Here is a 22,866-nt window from a genome sequence, read left to right as displayed (position 1 = left end):
TTATGAATTATAAGCAGACAGTCTTCTGAAATACATTCCAATCAATATACATGGTCATCAGTAGGAGAAAACAAAAGAATCAAAGATGCAGGTGAATTGATAACAAATAGTATTATATATTGCATTAAATATTAGGATGCACCGTACATTAAAGCATAGCAGTAACAATGTAAATGGAGAAATCCAACTCTTAACCATTTTAATTGAAACATATAAGGCAAGCAATGGAAAAAAAAGTACTAGGTATTTCATTCAGACAGAGGGAAATGACATCTCCGCGGAGCTGTATTTGTGCATAGTGCAGTTGTACCTGTGATGACTGTGATAAAGTATATCAGTGAGAAAACACAATATAGATTAAGCATTACGTGGAATAAACGAGAACCTTTAGCTCTCTTCTGGGCTAAACTCACTACAATGAGCTGGTATGAACCAGTCTTGTCCCACTGCGGTTGCCTAGGGCTACAGACAGAATGATGTAAGATAAATTTACATGTTGGGTATTAGGTGCTGATGAAAGATGCAGCCGAGCGGTTGCTTAGCAATTCACAAAAGAATCAGTGCGGATCGGGTGGTAAGAGAAAGGGGGAGGGGGGGGTGGTATGTGGTTACTAAATAACAGTCCTGTAGGGTGTTGTTCTACTTCACTTCAAGCTCAGTCATGCATCCCCAGGATTTTCCACAGGATAAAGTCACTTTCAAAGGGACCTACAAATACACGGACCACTGGTTGTTACAAAGATCTACATCCTTTAAATATCACACATGTCACTGGATTATTTAAAATTATTTCAATTGTTACTCTTTTCAGTCTCAGTTGTGTAAACCTAAATGAAATGGTGGGCATATTCAAAGCACATTGTAACATGTTTAGAAGTTATTCAATAGAAAGTTATAAGAAGCTTTGTTTTGATGCGTTTCAAAGCTTAACAACAGGAGAGAGAGAAGCAAAGGTGCGACGGAGGAATACATACGAATTACCGCCGGACACAGGTCCAGCGGTTCAAATTCCAATAGCGGCAGGCCGACACGGCTGAAAATCCCGATTGTCCCCAGGTAAATATCATCTAACCTAACTCCCCTAACCTTCCCCCCAGTGCCTAACGCTAATCCCCCCTCTAAGTGCCTAAACCTAACCCCCCCCCCTTCCCCGCAGCCTAAACCTAAGTCCCCCGGGGGGGTGCCTAACCCTCCCTCCCCCTAGCCTAACCCTAAGTCCCCCCTGGGGGTGCCTAACCGTAACCCTCCCTCCCCCTAGCCTAACCCTAATCTCTCCCCCCCGCGGCGGTCGGCAGCGGCGCACGGCATCTCTTCGATCGGGATGCCGGGCGCCGGTCTCCCGGAGTCGGTAAAATGACAGGCGTCTAGAATTAGACACCTGTCATTTAACCCTCGCCGGGATAAAGCAGTCGGGAAGCCGGCTGTCGGGCTTACATCCGCCGGCTTCCCGATTGCATAACGTGACAGACACTCAGGAACCAATAAATATATATATATATTTACTAAAGGGTATATTTACTAAAGTATATATTTACTAAAGTGCGGATTTATAGAAGTGGAGATGTTGCCCATAGCAACCAATCAGATTCTACTTATCATTTATTTAGTCCATTTTAGAAGATCATAATCAATAGTATGGCTTTGGTACAGATTATTTTTTCACACTGTCCCCATACTTGTCTAAGCATTTGTTCCAACAGTACACCAAGGCCTCTATCCTGCCATAGTAGAAATTCAGTATCAAGCTCCTGAAGCCAGGACATGGCGGCTTGCTGAACTTCACCGTCAGTTGCAAATCGCCTTCCACTCAGGTGCTTCTTCGAGCATGGTCCAAAGAGATGGAACTCACTCGGTGCCAGGTCAGGGCTGTATGGAGCATGGTCCAGTACCTCCCAATGGTAGCGCCGAAACAAATCCTGTAGTTATCAAAGGCAGTGCACCAAACCTGTTTCTGTGACATGGCATTATCACCGTACACCACGACAAGATGCCAATGAATTACAGCTGCTGATGTGCCCTTTAGATACATAAATCTGATCACACTACGCACCTCATTGTCTGACCCTGTTTCAGCCAGCCCTGCCATCTTACACCTGATGTTGGGATGGTATGACTGATATGAGGTGCAGTCTAATGGCTGTGAGGGGAAGCAGCGGTCTACCCGCTCTGGCCTGGCGGGAAAAACATAACACATGTGAGAGGACTTGTTCCACTCTGTCGTTGGAGTTTGAAGAATAAGCACAGGCGGTGTAATGGTTAGCATTACTGCCTCACAGCACTGAGGTTGTGGGTTCGATTCCCACCACGGCCCTAACTGTGTGGAGTTTGTACATTCTCCCTGTGCTTGCGTGGGTTTCCTCCGGTTTCCTCCCACACTCCAAAAATATACTGGTAGGTCAATTGGCTCCCAACAAAAATTAACCCTAGTGTGTATGTGTGAGCATGTGGTAGGGAATATAGATTGTAAGCTCCACTGGGGCAGGGACTGATGTGAGTGGCCAAATATTCTCTGTAAAGCGCTGCAGAATATGTGTGCGCTATATAAATAACTGGTAATAAATAATAAATAAGAAAACTATTATAAATTACTGTAGGCAACTATTTTTCATCAAGAGATCTGTTTGAAACAATAATTATGACAATTATTTTATAATAATAAGCAGACGCCAGCACTATTTCCCAAACTACTGTACTGTATTTGTATAACCATTGTCACAGGGAATATTTGTACCTTTATTCCAACTCCATCAGCGTGTTGTAAAGATTCCATGATGTGTTTAACAAGTGCTATAATAGAAAAAGTACATTCATTACATATGAGTGCATATAATGGAATATAACTAAGTGAAATATGCATGATTAAAGATGTATTATGCACACAAAGAACATTATTTTGAAAATGATACATTTTAAAACACTTTAGACAAACAAATACAATGTGCTTAATTGTCATTAGAAGAGAAGTAAAAATGAATATTTCCACTTTCAGAGATAACATTACATGTCTGAGCACATTACTGATCATATACTGAATAGTTTTATCCAGTGAGCTAATCTAGTCTGCAGACAAAACAAATGAGTGGTAAATAAAGCTGGTATTGTACAGAGTAACTAGTGTAATGACATCTTATCAGTTACAGCAAATGTTCTATTCCAAACATTTCATGGAGAGTAATGAAAAGCACAGTATGATATTTTCCACTGAAGGTGAGAATAAAGGAAATGTAATAAGCTATATTGCTACCATACATACAGTCATTTCCATACAGAAGTTAAAGCTACTGTATTTTAAACTTGAAAAGAAAAACAAACCAATACACTTATTCTTCACACTCTTTTTAAAGACGTAGGGCCAGTTTCAGAGATGTACGCTAAGGGCAGCTGCAAATTTGTACCCAACAGCTGTGAAAAAATAGGCAAATGTCAGTCGCCAGGATTTGTACTGAGACGCGTACAAAGAGGGGCAGCTCGGCCACAGATAAGTCAATTATGGGACTTCTGAGTAACCTTATGTTCCTGCAGATTGGCTGCCGGAACAGAGATGCAGGAGCACAGTTGCAAGGGTATGCAGTCGGGAAGCCGGTGGACGTAATCCCGACAGCCGGCTTCCCGACTGCTTTATCCCGGCGGCGGTTAAACGACAGGCGTCTAAATCTAGACGCCTGTCATTTTACTGACGCTAGGAGACCGTCGCCCGGCATCCCGATCGAAGTAATGCTGGGCGCCGAGCGCGGACAGCCGTGGGGGGGAAGGAGGGTTAGGTCTAGGGCTCCCGGGGGTGGGGGGACTTAGGGTTAGCCACCCCCTGTGAGTTTATGGTTAGGCTAGGGGAAGGGAGGGTTACGCACCCCCGGGGGGGACTTAGGGTTAGGCACCCCTCTGGGGGACTTAGGTTTAGGCGGCGTGGAAGGGGGGGTTAGGTTTAGGCACTTAGAGGGGGGATTAGAGTTAGGCACCCCTAAGGAGGGTTAGGGTTAGGTTGCGTCCGGCGGTAATTCAAACCAATTCCATTGCAGGCAGGGCCCCCCCTGAAAATGGTGCATAGACCACCGATAATAGCTCAACTGCGTAATAAACGGCATTGGGTCCATATCTGGATCAGGCCCATAGGGAATCTTGAATTGTTATACAGCGCAAAAAAAACATTTTAAGATGGATTCTGCATATAGTATAAAGTCTTAAATACTGTATATTACTAAACCTCTTTCTAAAAATATAATGAAACTTGAGTTGTAGTAATGCTCTAAAACAATGTAAGAAGAAGATTGGATCCGCATATCTAAAGTTTTACATTTATCACTAAACCTATTTCTAAAGATAAAATTACATTTAAGTTGTTATTTTCATTATTAATTAAAAATGATTGGGGTTTTTTTTATGCCTGGAAGGTGAAACACATGCTCGACTCCCACCTCCTTCCATAGTCTCTGGTTCCCTGCTTCCTCCAATGCTTGTTCAGTGACAATATGATGCCATGTGCACTGAAGGGTGAGGCAGGGGACCAGAGTGCCTCTACGCGCTGCTACGGCAATAACTACCGCTAACAGAGAGAAAATGACAAGTCCAGAGTGGGTGGAGGAAGGCCAGACACTTTTAGGGCTGCACACTACTGTCTGTTACTCAGGTCAAGTTGTGCTAAAGCTCCTAAACCAGTACTGTCTGAGTACTAAGAAAAAGAGGGCTAACATTATAAGTTATAATAACTATGATGTCATATGGCAGAGTCTTTGTAAGGAATGGTGCAGCCATAATAAAGCAATGGAAGGCGGTACAGTGGGACAGTCCTGTTCTAAAGTTCTGATGTAACATTATACATTATGCATTAAGAAATATGTGTGATTGAGCCTGACAGATTTCATTTCAGCCACTTGTTTAAAAATAGAAATGTATTTGAAAAGAAACATGGAGAGAGCAGAGTCAATTAGTTATTTGGACAAAGTGCCCCAGATAAAGGCCTCACAGTGATAGTTCTTTGCTGTCTCATAGTTATTTTTATTTTAGAGCAAAAACAACTAAAAAAACTTAAGCACAAAGCAACTAATGTTGGCAACTCGCTAGATGCAGACCCTTGTGGAGCCGTGCGCACGGCAGAATCAGGCCCAAAATGTTTGTCACCATTACTGCTTTGCACTTTAACTCAGCATCTCCTGTCCCTCATATTCATTTCCAAACTCTATGACATTCTCACTAGCATTAATGATATCTTCATGACCTTAGATTTAATGTGCTTTACTGTAACTCATTTAAGCCACAAAACCTTCTCCCATCAGCACCTGATGAATTGACCTCACAGTCTTGCTGTATCAAACACTACCTAAGCTTTACCACTTTTATCAGTTCCCTATAGAATGCCCGGCTCTATGTTTTCCCATACTTCTTTCAAAGAATCCAATTACCCTCTAAAGCAGTGATTCCCAACCTCGGTCCTCAAGGCACACTAACAGTCTTGGTTTTAGTGATATCCATGCTTAAGCACGGATGGGTAAATCAAAAAAACTAAGGTACTAATTAAGTCACCTGTGCTCAACCTTGGCTATCCTTAAAACCTGGACTGTTAGTGTGCCTTGAGGACCGTGGTCGGGAACCCTGCTCTAAGGTCACACTCTCCATATTGTTTTCAAACAGGTAAAGTCTATAATAGCTGACTAGTATCTGGATATGACCTTTTTAAAATATAGGGACCAACTATTTAGGTGTTTAGAGGCATTAATGGCATTTCGTAAAGTAAGGGCTTTATTTGCATTTTGAGCCTCATATTGTGATTTATGACACATTTGTGTTTGTACATAGTGTTGTCAGACTGCACCAACCTGCAAATTCCTGGAGCTGAGAGTCCTCAACTTCAAATAACAGTTCATCATGAATTTGTGCGATAATCCTGAAAGCATTTGATCATGTTTAATGATTATCATCATCACGTTATGCAGTGCCGGGCAATGTACTATCAAGTCAATGCAGATTGAACATCAAAATACTGCAACAACACATCATAAGTGTAAGGACAAGTAGTGAATGTAAAAGTACAAATGTCATAACATAACATTCACAGAGATACAAGTGAACATAGGGCCTGATTCAGAGCCGGACGCTATTTGCGCTCGCTCGTCCAGAAAAAGGGGTGGCTATTTAAATTAACCGTTCTTAAATTAACCTCTTTGCGGTCTGTTGACGCCTCTATGTCTGAACGAGTGAACAAAACATGCGAACGTAATTTTGAAAAAAACGCCCCCTGGCCGCTCGCATCATACGTCATGTCCGCTATATATTAGATTAATCGAGTACATCGGACGGCGTATGAACTGCTCGCTATTCTTGTGGTTGGTTTTTCCTACCACAATCATGCGAGCAGTTCTAACTATAAAACAACCAAGTGACGTGGTCGATGACGGTGCTTTAGTAATTATGCACACCCTTAAAACGCCCGTTTTGACCTTTAGGCACGCCTGCGTTCTGATCTCCACTCCCCGTTTTCAAGCACCTTCCCCTGTTACCACCCACATACGCCTCATTCTGTCACTCAAAATAGCAGGCATTCGCTATTTAGCGAGCACGCGATTTTCAGCCGCACTGACTGGTTCGCGCATGCGTATTAAAATCCGCACGCATGCGCAGTTGTGCGAACATCGGTCGGAACGAACAAGCGGCCGCTTACGAGCGTCTCTGAATCAGGCCCATAGAACATAACAGGTAGACATGAGGTAGAGGATGGAGGTGCAGACAAGGGAAATAGAATATTTGTTTATTCTTCATCTTCCTCCATCTCTGAATTTTCAACTTTATTTCCCCATTTCACTGAATTTTGCGATTACTTATAGACTTTCATAGGAAATGTTTATGAGCTTGATTTCCGGGTGTTACCACCAGCTTATCTCATTGGTAATGCCTCATACCATCCCAACTCTCCACTGCTAACTCTGCTATCCCCTCGCTGCTCCTATACAACAATCCTGTGCATCTGCCTTTACCAGGCTACACACCTGTTTCCTCTCATGTTCTCAACTCATGAATCCTCAGCCACAGTGTCAATTCTAAGACACACTTTCTTGTATCTCTCTGGTTTCTTAACATATACAGAGGCACCCAGGTTCATTGTGGCTGATCGCGCCACAAACGTGGGCGCGCATCGCGCTATGCACCACAATACGCTATGGAACACCCCTGATTGCGAGACTGCGTCTCCATTCAATCCTGTGGAGATGCGAATGCGCGTCTCTGATCGCAGGAGTCCGTCTCGCACCATGCATGGTGCAATTCGCTGAACTACCGGCAAGGATGTAGCTGGGCATATCTGTACAGTAGATACCGAAAACATGGGTCAACATGACATGAGTGACTTTCCATATTCCCCACTTTAAAAACCTATTATTTACTCCCACTCTATATAATCATCATTAATCAAATTTTAAAGAAAAGTCTTCAAATCCCTATTTTTTTTTTTACTTAATTAAAATGAGTAAAATAATTCAGGAGATAGTGGAACATGGAAGGACATGGAACTGTTGCTGGTAGAATATGCAGAGGGAGTGGTATCACGCTTTGAGAGAGTGCTTGAAAGTTTGATGGTTAGGTACAGTCTAGTCAGGGACTAGGGAGTTCCAAATGTGGAGAGCAGTGTGGAAGAAGACTCGGGAGTGGGGGCAAGAGCGGTGGTTGCTAGAGAGAAAGAGAGGCATAAGCCAGAATCAGATAAAAGAGGAGCGAGTGAAAGTGTGACTTTCAATGAGGTCAGAGATGTACTAAGGGAGGAATTGATAAAAGTTTTGAAGGTGAGAGTGAGATTTACAGAGTAGTGCAGTGGATATGGAGGAGTGAGACAGGAAATCAGGCATGTAGTTTGGACTGCAAACAAAAACATTTATTAACTACTCGCACACATCTATACTTTACACTTCACTGTCACCCTATTTCCATTTTTCGTGTGATGCCCTGGGGCTGTCCTGGGCTGGACGTTTTTTTGGGGTGCCCTGCGCTCCGGATGTGAACCCCTTAGTGTTAGGGACTGCTAATGACAAAGAAGCCGTGACATGGCCTAGCAGCTTCCCATGTATTTGCAAATGCATGCAACTAATATCTCTGAATCTCTATTACCATATAGTCTTCATATATTGTTGCAGGTATAATTCAGTGTGCTGAGGAACAATAGGGGATTAATTCCCCCCCCTTTTTCTATGTAGTATGGACTGCAGAGGGGAATGAGTAGTGCTGTGTATGAGGAGTGGCAGGAGAGAAAGGTTAGCCTCACAGCGACATTCGGGGTAGACAGTAGAGGGAAAAGGAAGGTGAGAGGAAGGTCAGATAGCAGGAGGCAGGACATAATGGAATGGATAAGTTTTAAGTAATGTTTTCAGTGAGAAAGAGACGTATTTAGGCAACATTTCAAATGAGGAGGTGTCAAGACAACCCATGGGACTGGATGTGTGGAGTGAACCTGAGGGTGGAGTCAAGGAAGACATCAAGGTGATAGGCTTGGGGCAGAGCCGTAACTAGACTTTTTGGTGCCCTGTGCTAGAAAGAGCATTGGCGCCCCTATCATCAAGGGACATAATGTACCCAAAAAAGGGCCATGGCTTCATGGGGAAGGGCCAGGGAAGAGATAGGAGAGGCCAGGAGATGCTGGGGATGAAATAAGAGGAAGCTACAAACAAGAATGATAATAAACAGACATTTGACAGGCCCACACAGCGCCCCCTGCCCTGTGGTGCCCTTTGCGATGGCACCAGCCGCACTACCCTAGCTACGGCCCTAGCTTGGGGAACAGGGGAGAGAGTGATGTTGTCACCTGTGATGGAGACGAGAGTAGGAGTAATAACCCGAGGAGGATTGAGCTTCAGTTTGGACATGTTGAGCTTTAAGTAGTATTGACATATCCAAGTAATCATGTACTGTATATTTGCCTGACATCTGAGTAGAGGTGATAATGGAGGCCCAAGGAACATATTCAGAGAGAGAAGGTGTAAAAAAAAAAAAAAAAAAGAACATCAGAGGGCAGATGACAGAATCTTGTGAAACTGCTAAAGATAGAGGAAGTGGAACGATGTCTTGGTTGTAGAGTCACCGAAGGAGCAGTCAGAAAAGTAGGAGGTGAAAGGGTGTCAAGGAGAAGACAATGGTTCGATGTTATTGAAAGTGGTAGAGAGTTCAAAGAGATTGAGTAGATAGAAGTGACCATTTCACCTAGCCCTGAACAAATCATTGATTATTGTGATGGCAATCTCAGTGGAGTATAGAGGGTTAAAGTCCAATTACAGAGCAGAGAAAACAGAGAGCAGAGAGAAAATGAGTAGGCAGTTGTACATAAGTCTCCCTCTTACTTCGGAAGCAAAGGGGAGAAGAAAAATTGAGAGGAAGATGGACAGGAAGTATATTTACAAAAGTTCAGTTTTGTTAAATTTCGGATTTACACTGATTCTGCATTCGATTTTCATTAGATTTTTAACATCAGAGATTTAAAATGTAAAATGGAATATAAAACTGAATCCCCTTCAAAATCAAATATCATTAAAACATCTGCACTTTTACATAGACGGACATAGGATCCCCTGATTTACTAATATCCTATTTGAAAATCTAACACAAAATCCCCAAAGTAATAGACCGGCTTCATGCTATCAATTTTAGCAAGTTTCTTGTGTTATGCGTATGAAAGTGTTAAAAAAAGAGAAAACAAATGACGTGCCCCCCCCAGCTTAACCAGCACCAGGCTCTGCGAGCCTGTCCTGGTTGTGAATATAGAGGGGGAAAAAGACGTAGGGGTCCCCTGTATTTTCATCAACAGGCCTGGAGTTACCTGGAGAGAAGGGACCCCTTTATTGGGGGGGTCCTTACTTCCTCAGGAATCCCCAGCCTCGACTGACTAGTGTGGGGTGATGAATGCTGTAGCCCCGTGGTGTCCCCCTGCTGTGGCATTACTCCCCCACTAGTAATAGCTCTGTGCTGGTTGTTCAAAATACTGGGGATCCCTATCCCCCCCCCTATATTTTCACAACCGGAACCATCTCATGAGCCTGGTGCTTGTTGTTGAAAATACGGGATCCCTATGTCTTTTTCACCATATTTTCACAACCACACAGCCCAGTGCTGGATACGCTTTTGGAGTGACAACACCACGTCATTTGTTTTCTTTTTTTTTAACACTTTCAAACACATATCACACAAGAAGTTTTGTATATCTAGTAATAACATACAAGAAGCCTGTTAAAATCAACAGCATGAAGCAGGTCCATTATTTTGGGGCTTTTGTCTTTGATTTTATAGGTGAATTTATGTTCGCTTTTGAAATGGACATCCAAAACTGAAGAAGAAATCACTAGTCAAAACTGAACAACATAGAATTCGATTCTGAAATCAAATTCAAAATCGAAGTTTAGTAAATGTGGGATAATCAGGTGATTTAAATTGAACATAAAAAATCAAAAGCAAAATTGAACTTTCATAAATTTACCCCATGATTTCTTAAGTATTGGAGAGATGGCTGCATGTTTGAAGATAGAGGAAAGTGCCAATAGAGTCGGAGAAGTTAAATAGGTGAGCTAGGTATATGAAAGCATTTGGTGGAGGGTTAGAAATGGAATCAAAGGGATACGTTGAAGAGAAGAGTTTGAAGACCTTGTCTTCAGTAACAGGATATAAATATTTTAGGGTGATTAAGTGCAGTGGCAAACACAGGATTTCTAGAGAGGGGTTTCCAAATGCTTGATTTTAGAGCAAGTGTGGGCAATCCATGTAGAGGGCATAATTAGCACTTAACCAGCTTTAATATGTGTCATACAAAGTGTATTGTGTGTCATAATTCCAGCATATATAATCATCATTTTAATAATAATAATTTTATTTATATAGCGCTTTTCTCCTGAAGGACTCAAAGTGCTTTACATTTGCCTTTACAGTACAAAACACAAAATAAACTTAAACAAGGGACATTAGTGAAATGCTTGGGTGAAGAGGTAAGTCTTGAGTCTATTTTTGAAGGATTCTAGAGTGGAGGCCTCTCAAACTGTGAGGGGAAGTGAGTTCCATAAGGTTGGAGCCATAAAACTGAAAGCTCGACCCCCCAGACTAATTCCGGGAGATTCTAGGTACTGTTAATAGACCTTCATCAACGGATCGCAGTAATCGTGTGGGACGGTAAGGAATCAGAAGCTGCTTTAGGTACCTTCGGCCATGGTCATGTAGTGCTTTGTAAGTTAGTAATCCAATCTTGAAAACAATTTGCCATCTAACAGGCAGCCAGTGTAGGGAGTAGAGAATGGGTGTTATGTGGCTGGAACTGGGCTGGTTGGTTAATAGCCTGGCAGCTGCGTTTTCTACCATCTGCAAGCGGTGCAATTCTTTTGTTGGGAGTCCAAAGTAGAGGGCGTTGCAGTAGTCTAGGCGTGATGATATAAATGCATGTATGACTTTAGGCAGATCTCCTGAGGGAATTAAGTGCTTGATTCTGGCTATGTTCCTCAGATGAAAGAATGAGGATTTGATTGTGGCTGATACCTGATGTTTAAGTGTCAAGCCACTATCCAGGACAACACCAAGATTCCGCACATGTTCATTGTTTTGTAATTCTGATCCCCCAAGCAGGACCAGTGATCACAGTAAGCCATTCAATGCGGCAGTAGGGCCGTCCTGCCTGAGCTGAATGTTTTTATTTCACGTGTAGCCACGACTCAGCAAGGTCGGGAGTCTGGGGGTGCGGCAGAAGAACCTAGCACTGCCCTGGAAATATATATGTACTTATTGGTCTCCTTATGCACTGGATAGTGTATTACTATACAGTATTAATAATTAACCCTATTGATGTTCTATAGCAGTGCACCCCTAACAGTACATGTTTTCCATATTTTCTAGTTGGTGCATAGGTTTATTTATTACTGGCTGACATGTTAAAAGATCCACAGGTGGTTCTAATTATTTAATTTGTGATACTGAGTAGCCCATGCAGCACTAGTAAAAAAAAGTTTTAGCAGCATTACAAGTATGGATGATCAATTTAACTTGGGTTTTAGAAACCCCAGTGAGCGGGCGTTCAATAAGGCTGTCGCTGGCTCCAGGGTAAAGCTAGAACCAAGGGCCTGATTAATCACTTGACAAACATCAATCCAAAAAAGGTGAATAGTGGGACAAGTCCACCATATATGGAAGAATATGCCTTCCTGTCCACAGTCTCCAACACAGATAGCATGAAGTTTAGTAGGAACTAAATACCAATAGAAAGTATGGTGGTCGCTCTAATCAGCTTAATGATATTGCCCAGGTGCTTGTAAAGGGCGGGGTTTACACTGAACCAGAGAAAATAAAGGGAGATTCCCTCCAGCACACTGTAGCAATATTTGCAAAAATACCTGAATCCTACATGATAATAGAAATTCAGAGGTATTAGTTGAATACATTTGCAGATATATGATTAAGCGCCGGGCCAACGTCAAGGCTCCTCTATACCAGCGTCCCTAACATTAAGGTGTTCACGTCCGAGGCGCAAGGCACCCCAAAAGAATCCAGTCAAGGACCATTCCCAGGGCATCACACGAAAAATGGAAAAAAGGTGATAGTGAAGTGTAAAGTATAGATGTGTAAAAGATAATCAATAAGTGCTAATATAATAAGAATTAAAATTACATAAATAATAAACAAATACAAAAGTGATGAAAAAGTATTTATGTGAATTAAATGATGATGCCCTAAAAAAGGCCTAGCCAGAGTAACCCCGGGGGCCCCACGCCCAAACACTCACCCCAAAATAATTATTGCTACCAAATAGTAGCACCCACTCTGGGTCATATGATTAAATTTAATGTACTGCATAATAACAGCACAAATAAATATAAGCCGAGAGCTGACTCACTTAGGAGGTACCCCAGAAACCTCCAAATGGCACTATAAGGACCAGCACATCCTCCCAATGCTGGCTCCCTTCATGCCTCTCAGGACTACAAATAGAAAATATGGTGGTCGCTCAAATCAGCTTAATGATATTGCCCAGGTGCTTGTAAAGGGCGGGGTTACACTGAACCAGAGAAAAAAAGGGATATTCCCTCCAGTACACTGCAGCAATATTGGCAAAAATACCTGAATCCTACATGATAATAGAAATTCAGAGGTTTTAGTTGCATACATTTGCAAATACAGTATATGACTATATAGACTACCTTGTCTAACCTCTCTCATTCCCACTCCCACATTGGTGGATTTGATTTGATCCCATCTCTGTACTGACTCTGATTTTAATAAGTTTTCTCTTTCTGAAAATCACCATCTCTCTTTTAATATCTCTCTTCCCTCTGCTCCTCCCCCTCTTCAAATTACAGCTGTAACCTGAAATCCCTTGATCCCTCCAGCTTCTCCTCCTCATTAAACTCTCTTCGCTCTCCCTTCAGAGCCCTTTCCAGCCCGAGCGAAGTGGTCACACTCTAGTAATGTGCTCTTACCTCTGCCCTTGACTCCGCTGCTCCAGCTGTTATCATTAGCTTACATTGATCCCCCCCAACCTTGGCATTTCTCTCTAACATGTTATCTCCAAAAATGTTCTTTCAGTTGAGCACCTGTAGGGGTAGTCACACTCTCTTACTGGCTTTGTACATTTTAAATTCATCCCCCCCCCCCTCCTAGAGCTCTGCAATTTCCTTAAGTAAACAGTCCTATTCCACCCTGTCCTAAAACACATGCCACCTTCAACACCATCCTTTCCCCATCTCCGCTTCCTTCACAGCTACTGAAGTTGTCTCCCACTTTACCTCCGAAATTTAACCTGCTCATCATGACATCTCATCCAATCTGCCTCCAATGCGCCCCCCCCCCTCCACTTGGCCTACTACCAACCTTGCCCTTACTCCTTGTCACAGGGATCAAAGTTCATGCCCTCCATTAGTCCTCTCCACCCTCCAACTACCCTCTTAACCCAATTGTTCTCCTTTGCTGAATCCAAGGACCTCCACTCTATACATCTCTACATCACTTCTGCTTTCAACATTATCCGCCACTCCATTCCATCAGCATCTAAGACACCGCAATCTCCTGGTTCACCTAATATCTGTCCAATCTCACATTTACTGTCCCCATGTCCACCTACACCTTATCTCCTATCCCCCTCCCTGTTAGAGTTACTGAAGGTTCTGTCCTTTGTCCCCTTCTCTTTTATTTCTATACCTGTTCCCTCTGTGTGCTCATCAGCACCTTTCAGCCTCTGATACCATAAAGGTCTACTGTCTGGGTATCATCCTTGACTCTGTTCTCTCATTCAACCTCACAATCAGTTCTGCACCCAATCCTGCCACTTTCAGCTACATAACATGTATTGGGATAGCAAAATGGCTACTGACAGCCATTTCCCTTCATGGTTCTTATGTGTGTATCAGACATGAAGTGGTACAGGAATGTGGAAAGCAGACAAGCCATAAATCTTTTAGGCGTTGTCCACTGCGATGTACGCCTGCGTTAAGTTTTAGAAAGTCCTTATCAGTAATTAACCAATAGAGTAGTTTGAAGTAGGTTTATACCCATATTAGTAAGAGTTAGCTGGGTATGACAAGAAGGATACTATATAAACAGGAGACAAAGGAGATTCCAGTGGGCTGCCCTATGCCTAAACCAGACTGCAGCTGGTGGCCAGGAAATCGTTCGTCCAGAGATAGAGGCTCCTGGATCGTGTAATCATTTTATATTCTGAAGCGAAGTAACTATTATTCTTTTATATCTTGTTATTTGTTGTAATAAATTGTATCTTTTTTCAAGATACTGGTTTGTGTGGCTTAATGAACCTTTTGTATCCAAGAACCATATTTTGTTCCACCGGGAACATTAAAGTGGTGTCAGAAGTGGGATACAGAGAGTTAATAGTCATAAACAATGTGTAGCCGATGGTTTTAGTGTTGTGCAAATGCGGGTTGTGCAAACCCTTGAAAAAAATCCTCTGTCTCATAAGTGAATGAGGGAGGTGTGACCTGATTTCACGACCCTGTCTAGTCCTCACCTTTTTGCCTTGGGACTTACCCCTGTCAGCTTCCCCATGGATCTGTGTGTGTAATTTGCCTGGAGGATTTGCTCTGATTATTGCACATGGCCTCTCCTCTGTCTGTGAGCACTGCTAGCCCTGATTGGAATCACAGGTGTGGTTCTGATGTGTGGTTCTGATTCTCAGAGCTGCAGAGATGAATACTCCCTCTGCATGTTGTGCCTTCCACCACTCAGAATGCTACTACCAGACCACCTGTCCGCATCCACCAATTGCTGCCAGACCCATGGTATATATATCCTCCCCTGATAGCATTCTGGGCCTGAACATCTCGTCTTCCCGTGGTGTATGGTTCATGCTGTTTCTGCATTCAAGTCTGTCCCTGAAACCTGCTACAGCAATCCCTGGCGCTATCCAGAAAACCTGTTTCAGCTGTACCTGGCAATCCAGTAAATCTGCTGGCAGCAACCCCCGGTGCTTCCAGAAAACCTGTTACAGCCAAACCTGGCAATCCAGTAAGCCTGCTGACAGTAACCCCTGGTGCATCCCGAAAACCTGCTACAGTAATACCTGGCATCCAGACGTCCTGTTACAGCAATACCTGGCCTGTGCTCTGCTGCTAGTCCTACTCCTGGTTGGTCCCTGGCACTCTGTAAATCTGCATCATGTCACCCTGCTTTGCTTCCTGCTGTGGATCAACTCCTGCCCCTTTTACCTACCTACTCCCTCCCTGAACCTAAAATTCCCAAACCTACCCATTCCTTCCTGAAACCTGTTATTTCCAATTATCCTGTCCAGCCTGCAAATTCCCAAACCTACCCATTCCTTCCTGAAACCTGTTATTTCCAATTATCCTGTCCAGCCTGCAAATCCCCAAACCTACCCATTCCTTCCTGAAACCTGTTATTCCCTATTATCCAATCCAGCCTGCACCTGAGTTCCAGCCTTTGTCATAGTAATTCCAGATTACCCTGTTTAGCCCTCGTCTCAGCATTACCTGACTTCCCTTCAGCCATTGTCACATTCCAGTCCTGAGTCTAGTTCCAAGCTCATCAGTTCAGTCCACGTTGTTCCAGTCCAGAGTCAAGTTCCAAGCTCATCAGTTCAGTCCACGTTGCTCCAGTCCAGAGTCAAGTTCCAAGCTCATCAGTTCAGTCCACGTTGTTCCAGTCCAGAGTCAAGTTCTCAGTTCATCAGTTCAATTCAACAAGTCTTCCTGCCGGTCCCAGTCCGGTCCCTCCAGTTCCTGTCATTTATCATCAAAGGCAGTTTTCACTGCTACCCAAGTCTTGTAAATAGAGCTATTTACATTATCTGTGATTCCAGTCATGCCGGCCTCCGTTGAAACCCGATCACCACCTGAGAAAGGTAACTCGCAGACACCAATCATGACAGAATGTTCAGGCCCAACGATGGTGGAGGATCAAGCACCTATTAAGGGACTAGATGCTTTCCGTAACCTGGTCACCCGCTTGGATTCACAGGAGGGGGTCTCAAGTCTCATGCCTCAGGAAGGTGTCTCAAGTTCCTGTTATCAGGGAGAAGTGTCTTGTGCTACAAAACCTGATTATGGTTCCTGTTCACCGTCTCCTGCATATATTGTTCCAGAAGATGACAATCTCTGTAGTCTGTTCTCAGCTTTGATTGTTGATGCTACTGTCTCTAGCTCCCCAGGACTCCTTCCAGTTCAATCAATTGGTCTGAATTCCGAACATCAGTCAGCTTCAGTTATTTCGACTCCTCATCAATTGGAGCATCCTCAAATTTCCTCCTGCCAGGCACCTGAAAGTGCTCCACAATCCTTGAACACACAGGATTCGTCAGATACTTCACCATGCATTTATTTTGATGGGGACTTAACTCAATACTATGCTTTATTGAAACAATTCTTTGGTATGATGAATTCTTCCCTGCCATGTGGAGTCAAGTCTACTAATATTGTAGAGTTTGTTATCTCATCTTTTCAAGGTAAAGCTTGGGACTGGGTTGCCCCTATTTACAACTCCAAAGATCCAATGCTTCAAAATATAAAGACTTTCAGTGAAGCTGTTGTCAAAGAATTTGGTCCTTACCCTGTAAACCAAAATTCTAGCGAAGTTCTCAGTTCCAAAATATTGTCCAAGCACTCTGTTTGTGCTACCAAGAATTCGTCCTCCACTCCTCTGAAATCTGAACAAGGTCAAGTTTTCAAGGGCCAGCGTGCCGAATTCCAGGCATCCCAAGAGAGCAGTACTTTTGAATCTGTAACCCAGAACATGACTTGTGCACACACCTCCTTGTCCCCTTTTTGCTACTGTTCCTCCCAAAATTCTGATCCTGTCCTTCCCAGCCACATATTACCACAGGAGTTACCAAAGATTCCTGGTCCGTTGGTTTGCACAAAACGTTCTCGCAGCAAGAAGAAGAATCGGCGAAGGTCTTGAACTATCTCTTCAAACGGGCTCTCAAGACCCACTACTTCATCAAGGCCTTCCAGCACTCCTCCTAACCCACCTCATGCTCTTTCCTTCCTATCTTCCCCTTCTGTGTCACGCCTGTCTGTCTGCCCCTCCCCTTAGAATGTAAGCTCTCATGAGCAGGGACCTCTTCCCTCATGTGCTTCTCTTTATATTTTCTTCTACTCTCTACTCCCCATTAGGGCACCTAACACGGGACCGCCAACTCCCGGCAGCTTATTGTGAGTGCTTTAATCACTATTTCAGCAATGTATATAAGTTGTGTCCCTGTCCTGCACTGTAATGTACTGTAAGTTACTTGTTTCTTGTTCACTTATTAGTTCTATGTACTATGTAAGGCGCTGCGGAACACTTGTGGCGCCATATAAATAAAGGATAATAATAATATCTCCTTTGTAGACTTTCCACTCCAAGTATCCCAAGAAATTGAGAATTGGGAAGATGTCTGAAGAAAGTTTTTGTTTTGGTGTCCGGAGTCCACCCATAAAGAGAGGGGTACTGTCACGACCCTGTCTAGTTCTCACCTTTTTGCCTTGGGACTTACCCCTGTCAGCTTCCCCATGGATCTGTGTGTGTAATTTGCCTGGAGGATTTGCTCTGATTATTGCACATGGCCTCTCCTCTGTCTGTGAGCACTGCTAGCCCTGATTGGAATCACAGGTGTGGTTCTGATGTGTGGTTCTGATTCTCAGAGCTGCAGAGATGAATACTCCCTCTGCATGTTGTGCCTTCCACCACTCAGAATGCTACTACCAGACCACCTGTCCGCATCCACCAATTGCTGCAAGACCCATGGTATATATATCCTCCCCTGATAGCATTCTGGGCCTGAACATCTCGTCTTCCCGTGGTGTATGGTTCATGCTGTTTCTGCATTCAAGTCTGTCCCTGAAACCTGCTACAGCAATCCCTGGCGCTATCCAGAAAACCTGTTTCAGCTGTACCTGGCAATCCAGTAAATCTGCTGGCAGCAACCCCCGGTGCTTCCAGAAAACCTGTTACAGCCAAACCTGGCAATCCAGTAAGCCTGCTGACAGTAACCCCTGGTGCATCCCGAAAACCTGCTACAGTAATACCTGGCATCCAGACGTCCTGTTACAGCAATACCTGGCCTGTGCTCTGCTGCTAGTCCTACTCCTGGTTGGTCCCTGGCACTCTGTAAATCTGCATCGTGTCACCCTGCTTTGCTTCCTGCTGTGGATTAACTCCTGCCCCTTTTACCTACCTACTCCCTCCCTGAACCTAAAATTCCCAAACCTACCCATTCCTTCCTGAAACCTGTTATTTCCAATTATCCTGTCCAGCCTGCAAATCCCCAAACCTACCCATTCCTTCCTGAAACCTGTTATTCCCTATTATCCAATCCAGCCTGCACCTGAGTTCCAGCCTTTGTCATAGTAATTCCAGATTACCCTGTTTAGCCCTCGTCTCAGCATTACCTGACTTCCCTTCAGCCATTGTCACATTCCAGTCCTGAGTCTAGTTCCAAGCTCATCAGTTCAGTCCACGTTGTTCCAGTCCAGAGTCAAGTTCCAAGCTCATCAGTTCAGTCCACGTTGCTCCAGTCCAGAGTCAAGTTCCAAGCTCATCAGTTCAGTCCACGTTGTTCCAGTCCAGAGTCAAGTTCTCAGTTCATCAGTTCAATTCAACAAGTCTTCCTGCCGGTCCCAGTCCGGTCCCTCCAGTTCCTGTCATTTATCATCAAAGGCAGTTTTCACTGCTACCCAAGTCTTGTAAATAGAGCTATTTACATTATCTGTGATTCCAGTCATGCCGGCCTCCGTTGAAACCCGATCACCACCTGAGAAAGGTAACTCGCAGACACCAATCATGACAGAATGTTCAGGCCCAACGATGGTGGAGGATCAAGCACCTATTAAGGGACTAGATGCTTTCCGTAACCTGGTCACCCGCTTGGATTCACAGGAGGGGGTCTCAAGTCTCATGCCTCAGGAAGGTGTCTCAAGTTCCTGTTATCAGGGAGAAGTGTCTTGTGCTACAAAACCTGATTATGGTTCCTGTTCACCGTCTCCTGCATATATTGTTCCAGAAGATGACAATCTCTGTAGTCTGTTCTCAGCTTTGATTGTTGATGCTACTGTCTCTAGCTCCCCAGGACTCCTTCCAGTTCAATCAATTGGTCTGAATTCCGAACATCAGTCAGCTTCAGTTATTTCGACTCCTCATCAATTGGAGCATCCTCAAATTTCCTCCTGCCAGGCACCTGAAAGTGCTCCACAATCCTTGAACACACAGGATTCGTCAGATACTTCACCATGCATTTATTTTGATGGGGACTTAACTCAATACTATGCTTTATTGAAACAATTCTTTGGTATGATGAATTCTTCCCTGCCATGTGGAGTCAAGTCTACTAATATTGTAGAGTTTGTTATCTCATCTTTTCAAGGTAAAGCTTGGGACTGGGTTGCCCCTATTTACAACTCCAAAGATCCAATGCTTCAAAATATAAAGACTTTCAGTGAAGCTGTTGTCAAAGAATTTGGTCCTTACCCTGTAAACCAAAATTCTAGCGAAGTTCTCAGTTCCAAAATATTGTCCAAGCACTCTGTTTGTGCTACCAAGAATTCGTCCTCCACTCCTCTGAAATCTGAACAAGGTCAAGTTTTCAAGGGCCAGCGTGCCGAATTCCAGGCATCCCAAGAGAGCAGTACTTTTGAATCTGTAACCCAGAACATGACTTGTGCACACACCTCCTTGTCCCCTTTTTGCTACTGTTCCTCCCAAAATTCTGATCCTGTCCTTCCCAGCCACATATTACCACAGGAGTTACCAAAGATTCCTGGTCCGTTGGTTTGCACAAAACGTTCTCGCAGCAAGAAGAAGAATCGGCGAAGGTCTTGAACTATCTCTTCAAACGGGCTCTCAAGACCCACTACTTCATCAAGGCCTTCCAGCACTCCTCCTAACCCACCTCATGCTCTTTCCTTCCTATCTTCCCCTTCTGTGTCACGCCTGTCTGTCTGCCCCTCCCCTTAGAATGTAAGCTCTCATGAGCAGGGACCTCTTCCCTCATGTGCTTCTCTTTATATTTTCTTCTACTCTCTACTCCCCATTAGGGCACCTAACACGGGACCGCCAACTCCCGGCAGCTTATTGTGAGTGCTTTAATCACTATTTCAGCAATGTATATAAGTTGTGTCCCTGTCCTGCACTGTAATGTACTGTAAGTTACTTGTTTCTTGTTCACTTATTAGTTCTATGTACTATGTAAGGCGCTGCGGAACACTTGTGGCGCCATATAAATAAAGGATAATAATAATATCTCCTTTGTAGACTTTCCACTCCAAGTATCCCAAGAAATTGAGAATTGGGAAGATGTCTGAAGAAAGTTTTTGTTTTGGTGTCCGGAGTCCACCCATAAAGAGAGGGGTACTGTCACGACCCTGTCTAGTTCTCACCTTTTTGCCTTGGGACTTACCCCTGTCAGCTTCCCCATGGATCTGTGTGTGTAATTTGCCTGGAGGATTTGCTCTGATTATTGCACATGGCCTCTCCTCTGTCTGTGAGCACTGCTAGCCCTGATTGGAATCACAGGTGTGGTTCTGATGTGTGGTTCTGATTCTCAGAGCTGCAGAGATGAATACTCCCTCTGCATGTTGTGCCTTCCACCACTCAGAATGCTACTACCAGACCACCTGTCCGCATCCACCAATTGCTGCAAGACCCATGGTATATATATCCTCCCCTGATAGCATTCTGGGCCTGAACATCTCGTCTTCCCGTGGTGTATGGTTCATGCTGTTTCTGCATTCAAGTCTGTCCCTGAAACCTGCTACAGCAATCCCTGGCGCTATCCAGAAAACCTGTTTCAGCTGTACCTGGCAATCCAGTAAATCTGCTGGCAGCAACCCCCGGTGCTTCCAGAAAACCTGTTACAGCCAAACCTGGCAATCCAGTAAGCCTGCTGACAGTAACCCCTGGTGCATCCCGAAAACCTGCTACAGTAATACCTGGCATCCAGACGTCCTGTTACAGCAATACCTGGCCTGTGCTCTGCTGCTAGTCCTACTCCTGGTTGGTCCCTGGCACTCTGTAAATCTGCATCGTGTCACCCTGCTTTGCTTCCTGCTGTGGATTAACTCCTGCCCCTTTTACCTACCTACTCCCTCCCTGAACCTAAAATTCCCAAACCTACCCATTCCTTCCTGAAACCTGTTATTTCCAATTATCCTGTCCAGCCTGCAAATCCCCAAACCTACCCATTCCTTCCTGAAACCTGTTATTCCCTATTATCCAATCCAGCCTGCACCTGAGTTCTAGCCTTTGTCATAGTAATTCCAGATTACCCTGTTTAGCCCTCGTCTCAGCATTACCTGACTTCCCTTCAGCCATTGTCACATTCCAGTCCTGAGTCAAGTTCCAAGCTCATCAGTTCAGTCCACGTTGTTCCAGTCCAGAGTCAAGTTCCAAGCTCATCAGTTCAGTCCACGTTGCTCCAGTCCAGAGTCAAGTTCCAAGCTCATCAGTTCAGTCCAAGTTGTTCCAGTCCAGAGTCAAGTACTCAGTTCATCAGTTCAATTCAACAAGTCTTCCTGCCGGTCCCTCCAGTTCCTGTCATTTATCATCAAAGGCAGTTTTCACTGCTACCCAAGTCTTGTAAATAGAGCTATTTACATTATCTGTGATTCCAGTCATGCCGGCCTCCGTTGAAACCCGATCACCACCTGAGAAAGGTAACTCGCAGACACCAATCATGACAGAATGTTCAGGCCCAACGATGGTGGCGGATCAAGCACCTATTAAGGGACTAGATGCTTTCCGTAACCTGGTCATCTGCTTGGATTCACAGGAGGGGGTCTCAAGTCTCATGCCTCAGGAAGGTGTCTCAAGTTCCTGTTATCAGGGAGAAGTGTCTTGTGCTACAAAATCTGATTATGGTTCCTGTTCACCGTCTCCTGCATATATTCTTCCAGAAGATGACAATCTCTGTAGTCTGTTCTCAGCTTTGATTGTTGATGCTACTGTCTCTAGCTCCCCAGGACTCCTTCCAGTTCCATCAATTGGTCTGAATTCCGAACATCAGTCAGCTTCAGTTATTTCGACTCCTCATCAATTGGAGCATCCTCAAATTTCCTCCTGCCAGGCACCTGAAAGTGCTCCACAATCCTTGAACACACAGGATTCGTCAGATACTTCACCATGCATTTATTTTGATGGGGACTTAACTCAATACTATGCTTTATTGAAACAATTCTTCGGTATGATGAATTCTTCCCTGCCATGTGGAGTCAAGTCTACTAATATTGTAGAGTTTGTTATCTCATCTTTTCAAGGTAAAGCTTGGGACTGGGTTGCCCCTATTACAACTCCAAAGATCCAATGCTTCAAAATATAAAGACTTTCAGTGAAGCTGTTGTCAAAGAATTTGGTCCTTACCCTGTAAACCAAAATTCTAGCGAAGTTCTCAGTTCCAAAATATTGTCCAAGCACTCTGTTTGTGCTACCAAG

At 44.0% G+C, this 22,866-nt stretch overlaps 1 protein-coding gene across 1 annotated transcript in view; it reads right to left on the bottom strand.

Moving 5' to 3' along the window:
- Positions 1-639: 639 nt before the first annotated feature.
- POLN (DNA polymerase nu) overlaps positions 640-22,866 on the bottom strand; it is a 208,292-nt gene continuing 186,065 nt past the window's right edge. Inside the window, exons 25-27 of the mRNA XM_088454950.1 lie at positions 5,811-5,878; positions 2,732-2,787; positions 640-708 (exon numbers count right to left, since the gene is read on the bottom strand). Coding sequence (XP_088311076.1) covers positions 640-708; positions 2,732-2,787; positions 5,811-5,878 — 193 coding nt within the window. The remainder of the gene's footprint in view (positions 709-2,731; positions 2,788-5,810; positions 5,879-22,866) is intronic.

Source organism: Taudactylus pleione, unplaced genomic scaffold (assembly GCF_031769625.1).
Source record: "Taudactylus pleione unplaced genomic scaffold, aTauple2 ptg000638l, whole genome shotgun sequence".
Lineage (NCBI taxonomy): Eukaryota > Metazoa > Chordata > Amphibia > Anura > Myobatrachidae > Taudactylus > Taudactylus pleione.
The sequence above is the reverse complement of the archived record's forward strand: the minus strand, read 5'-3'. Positions and strand labels throughout refer to the sequence as shown.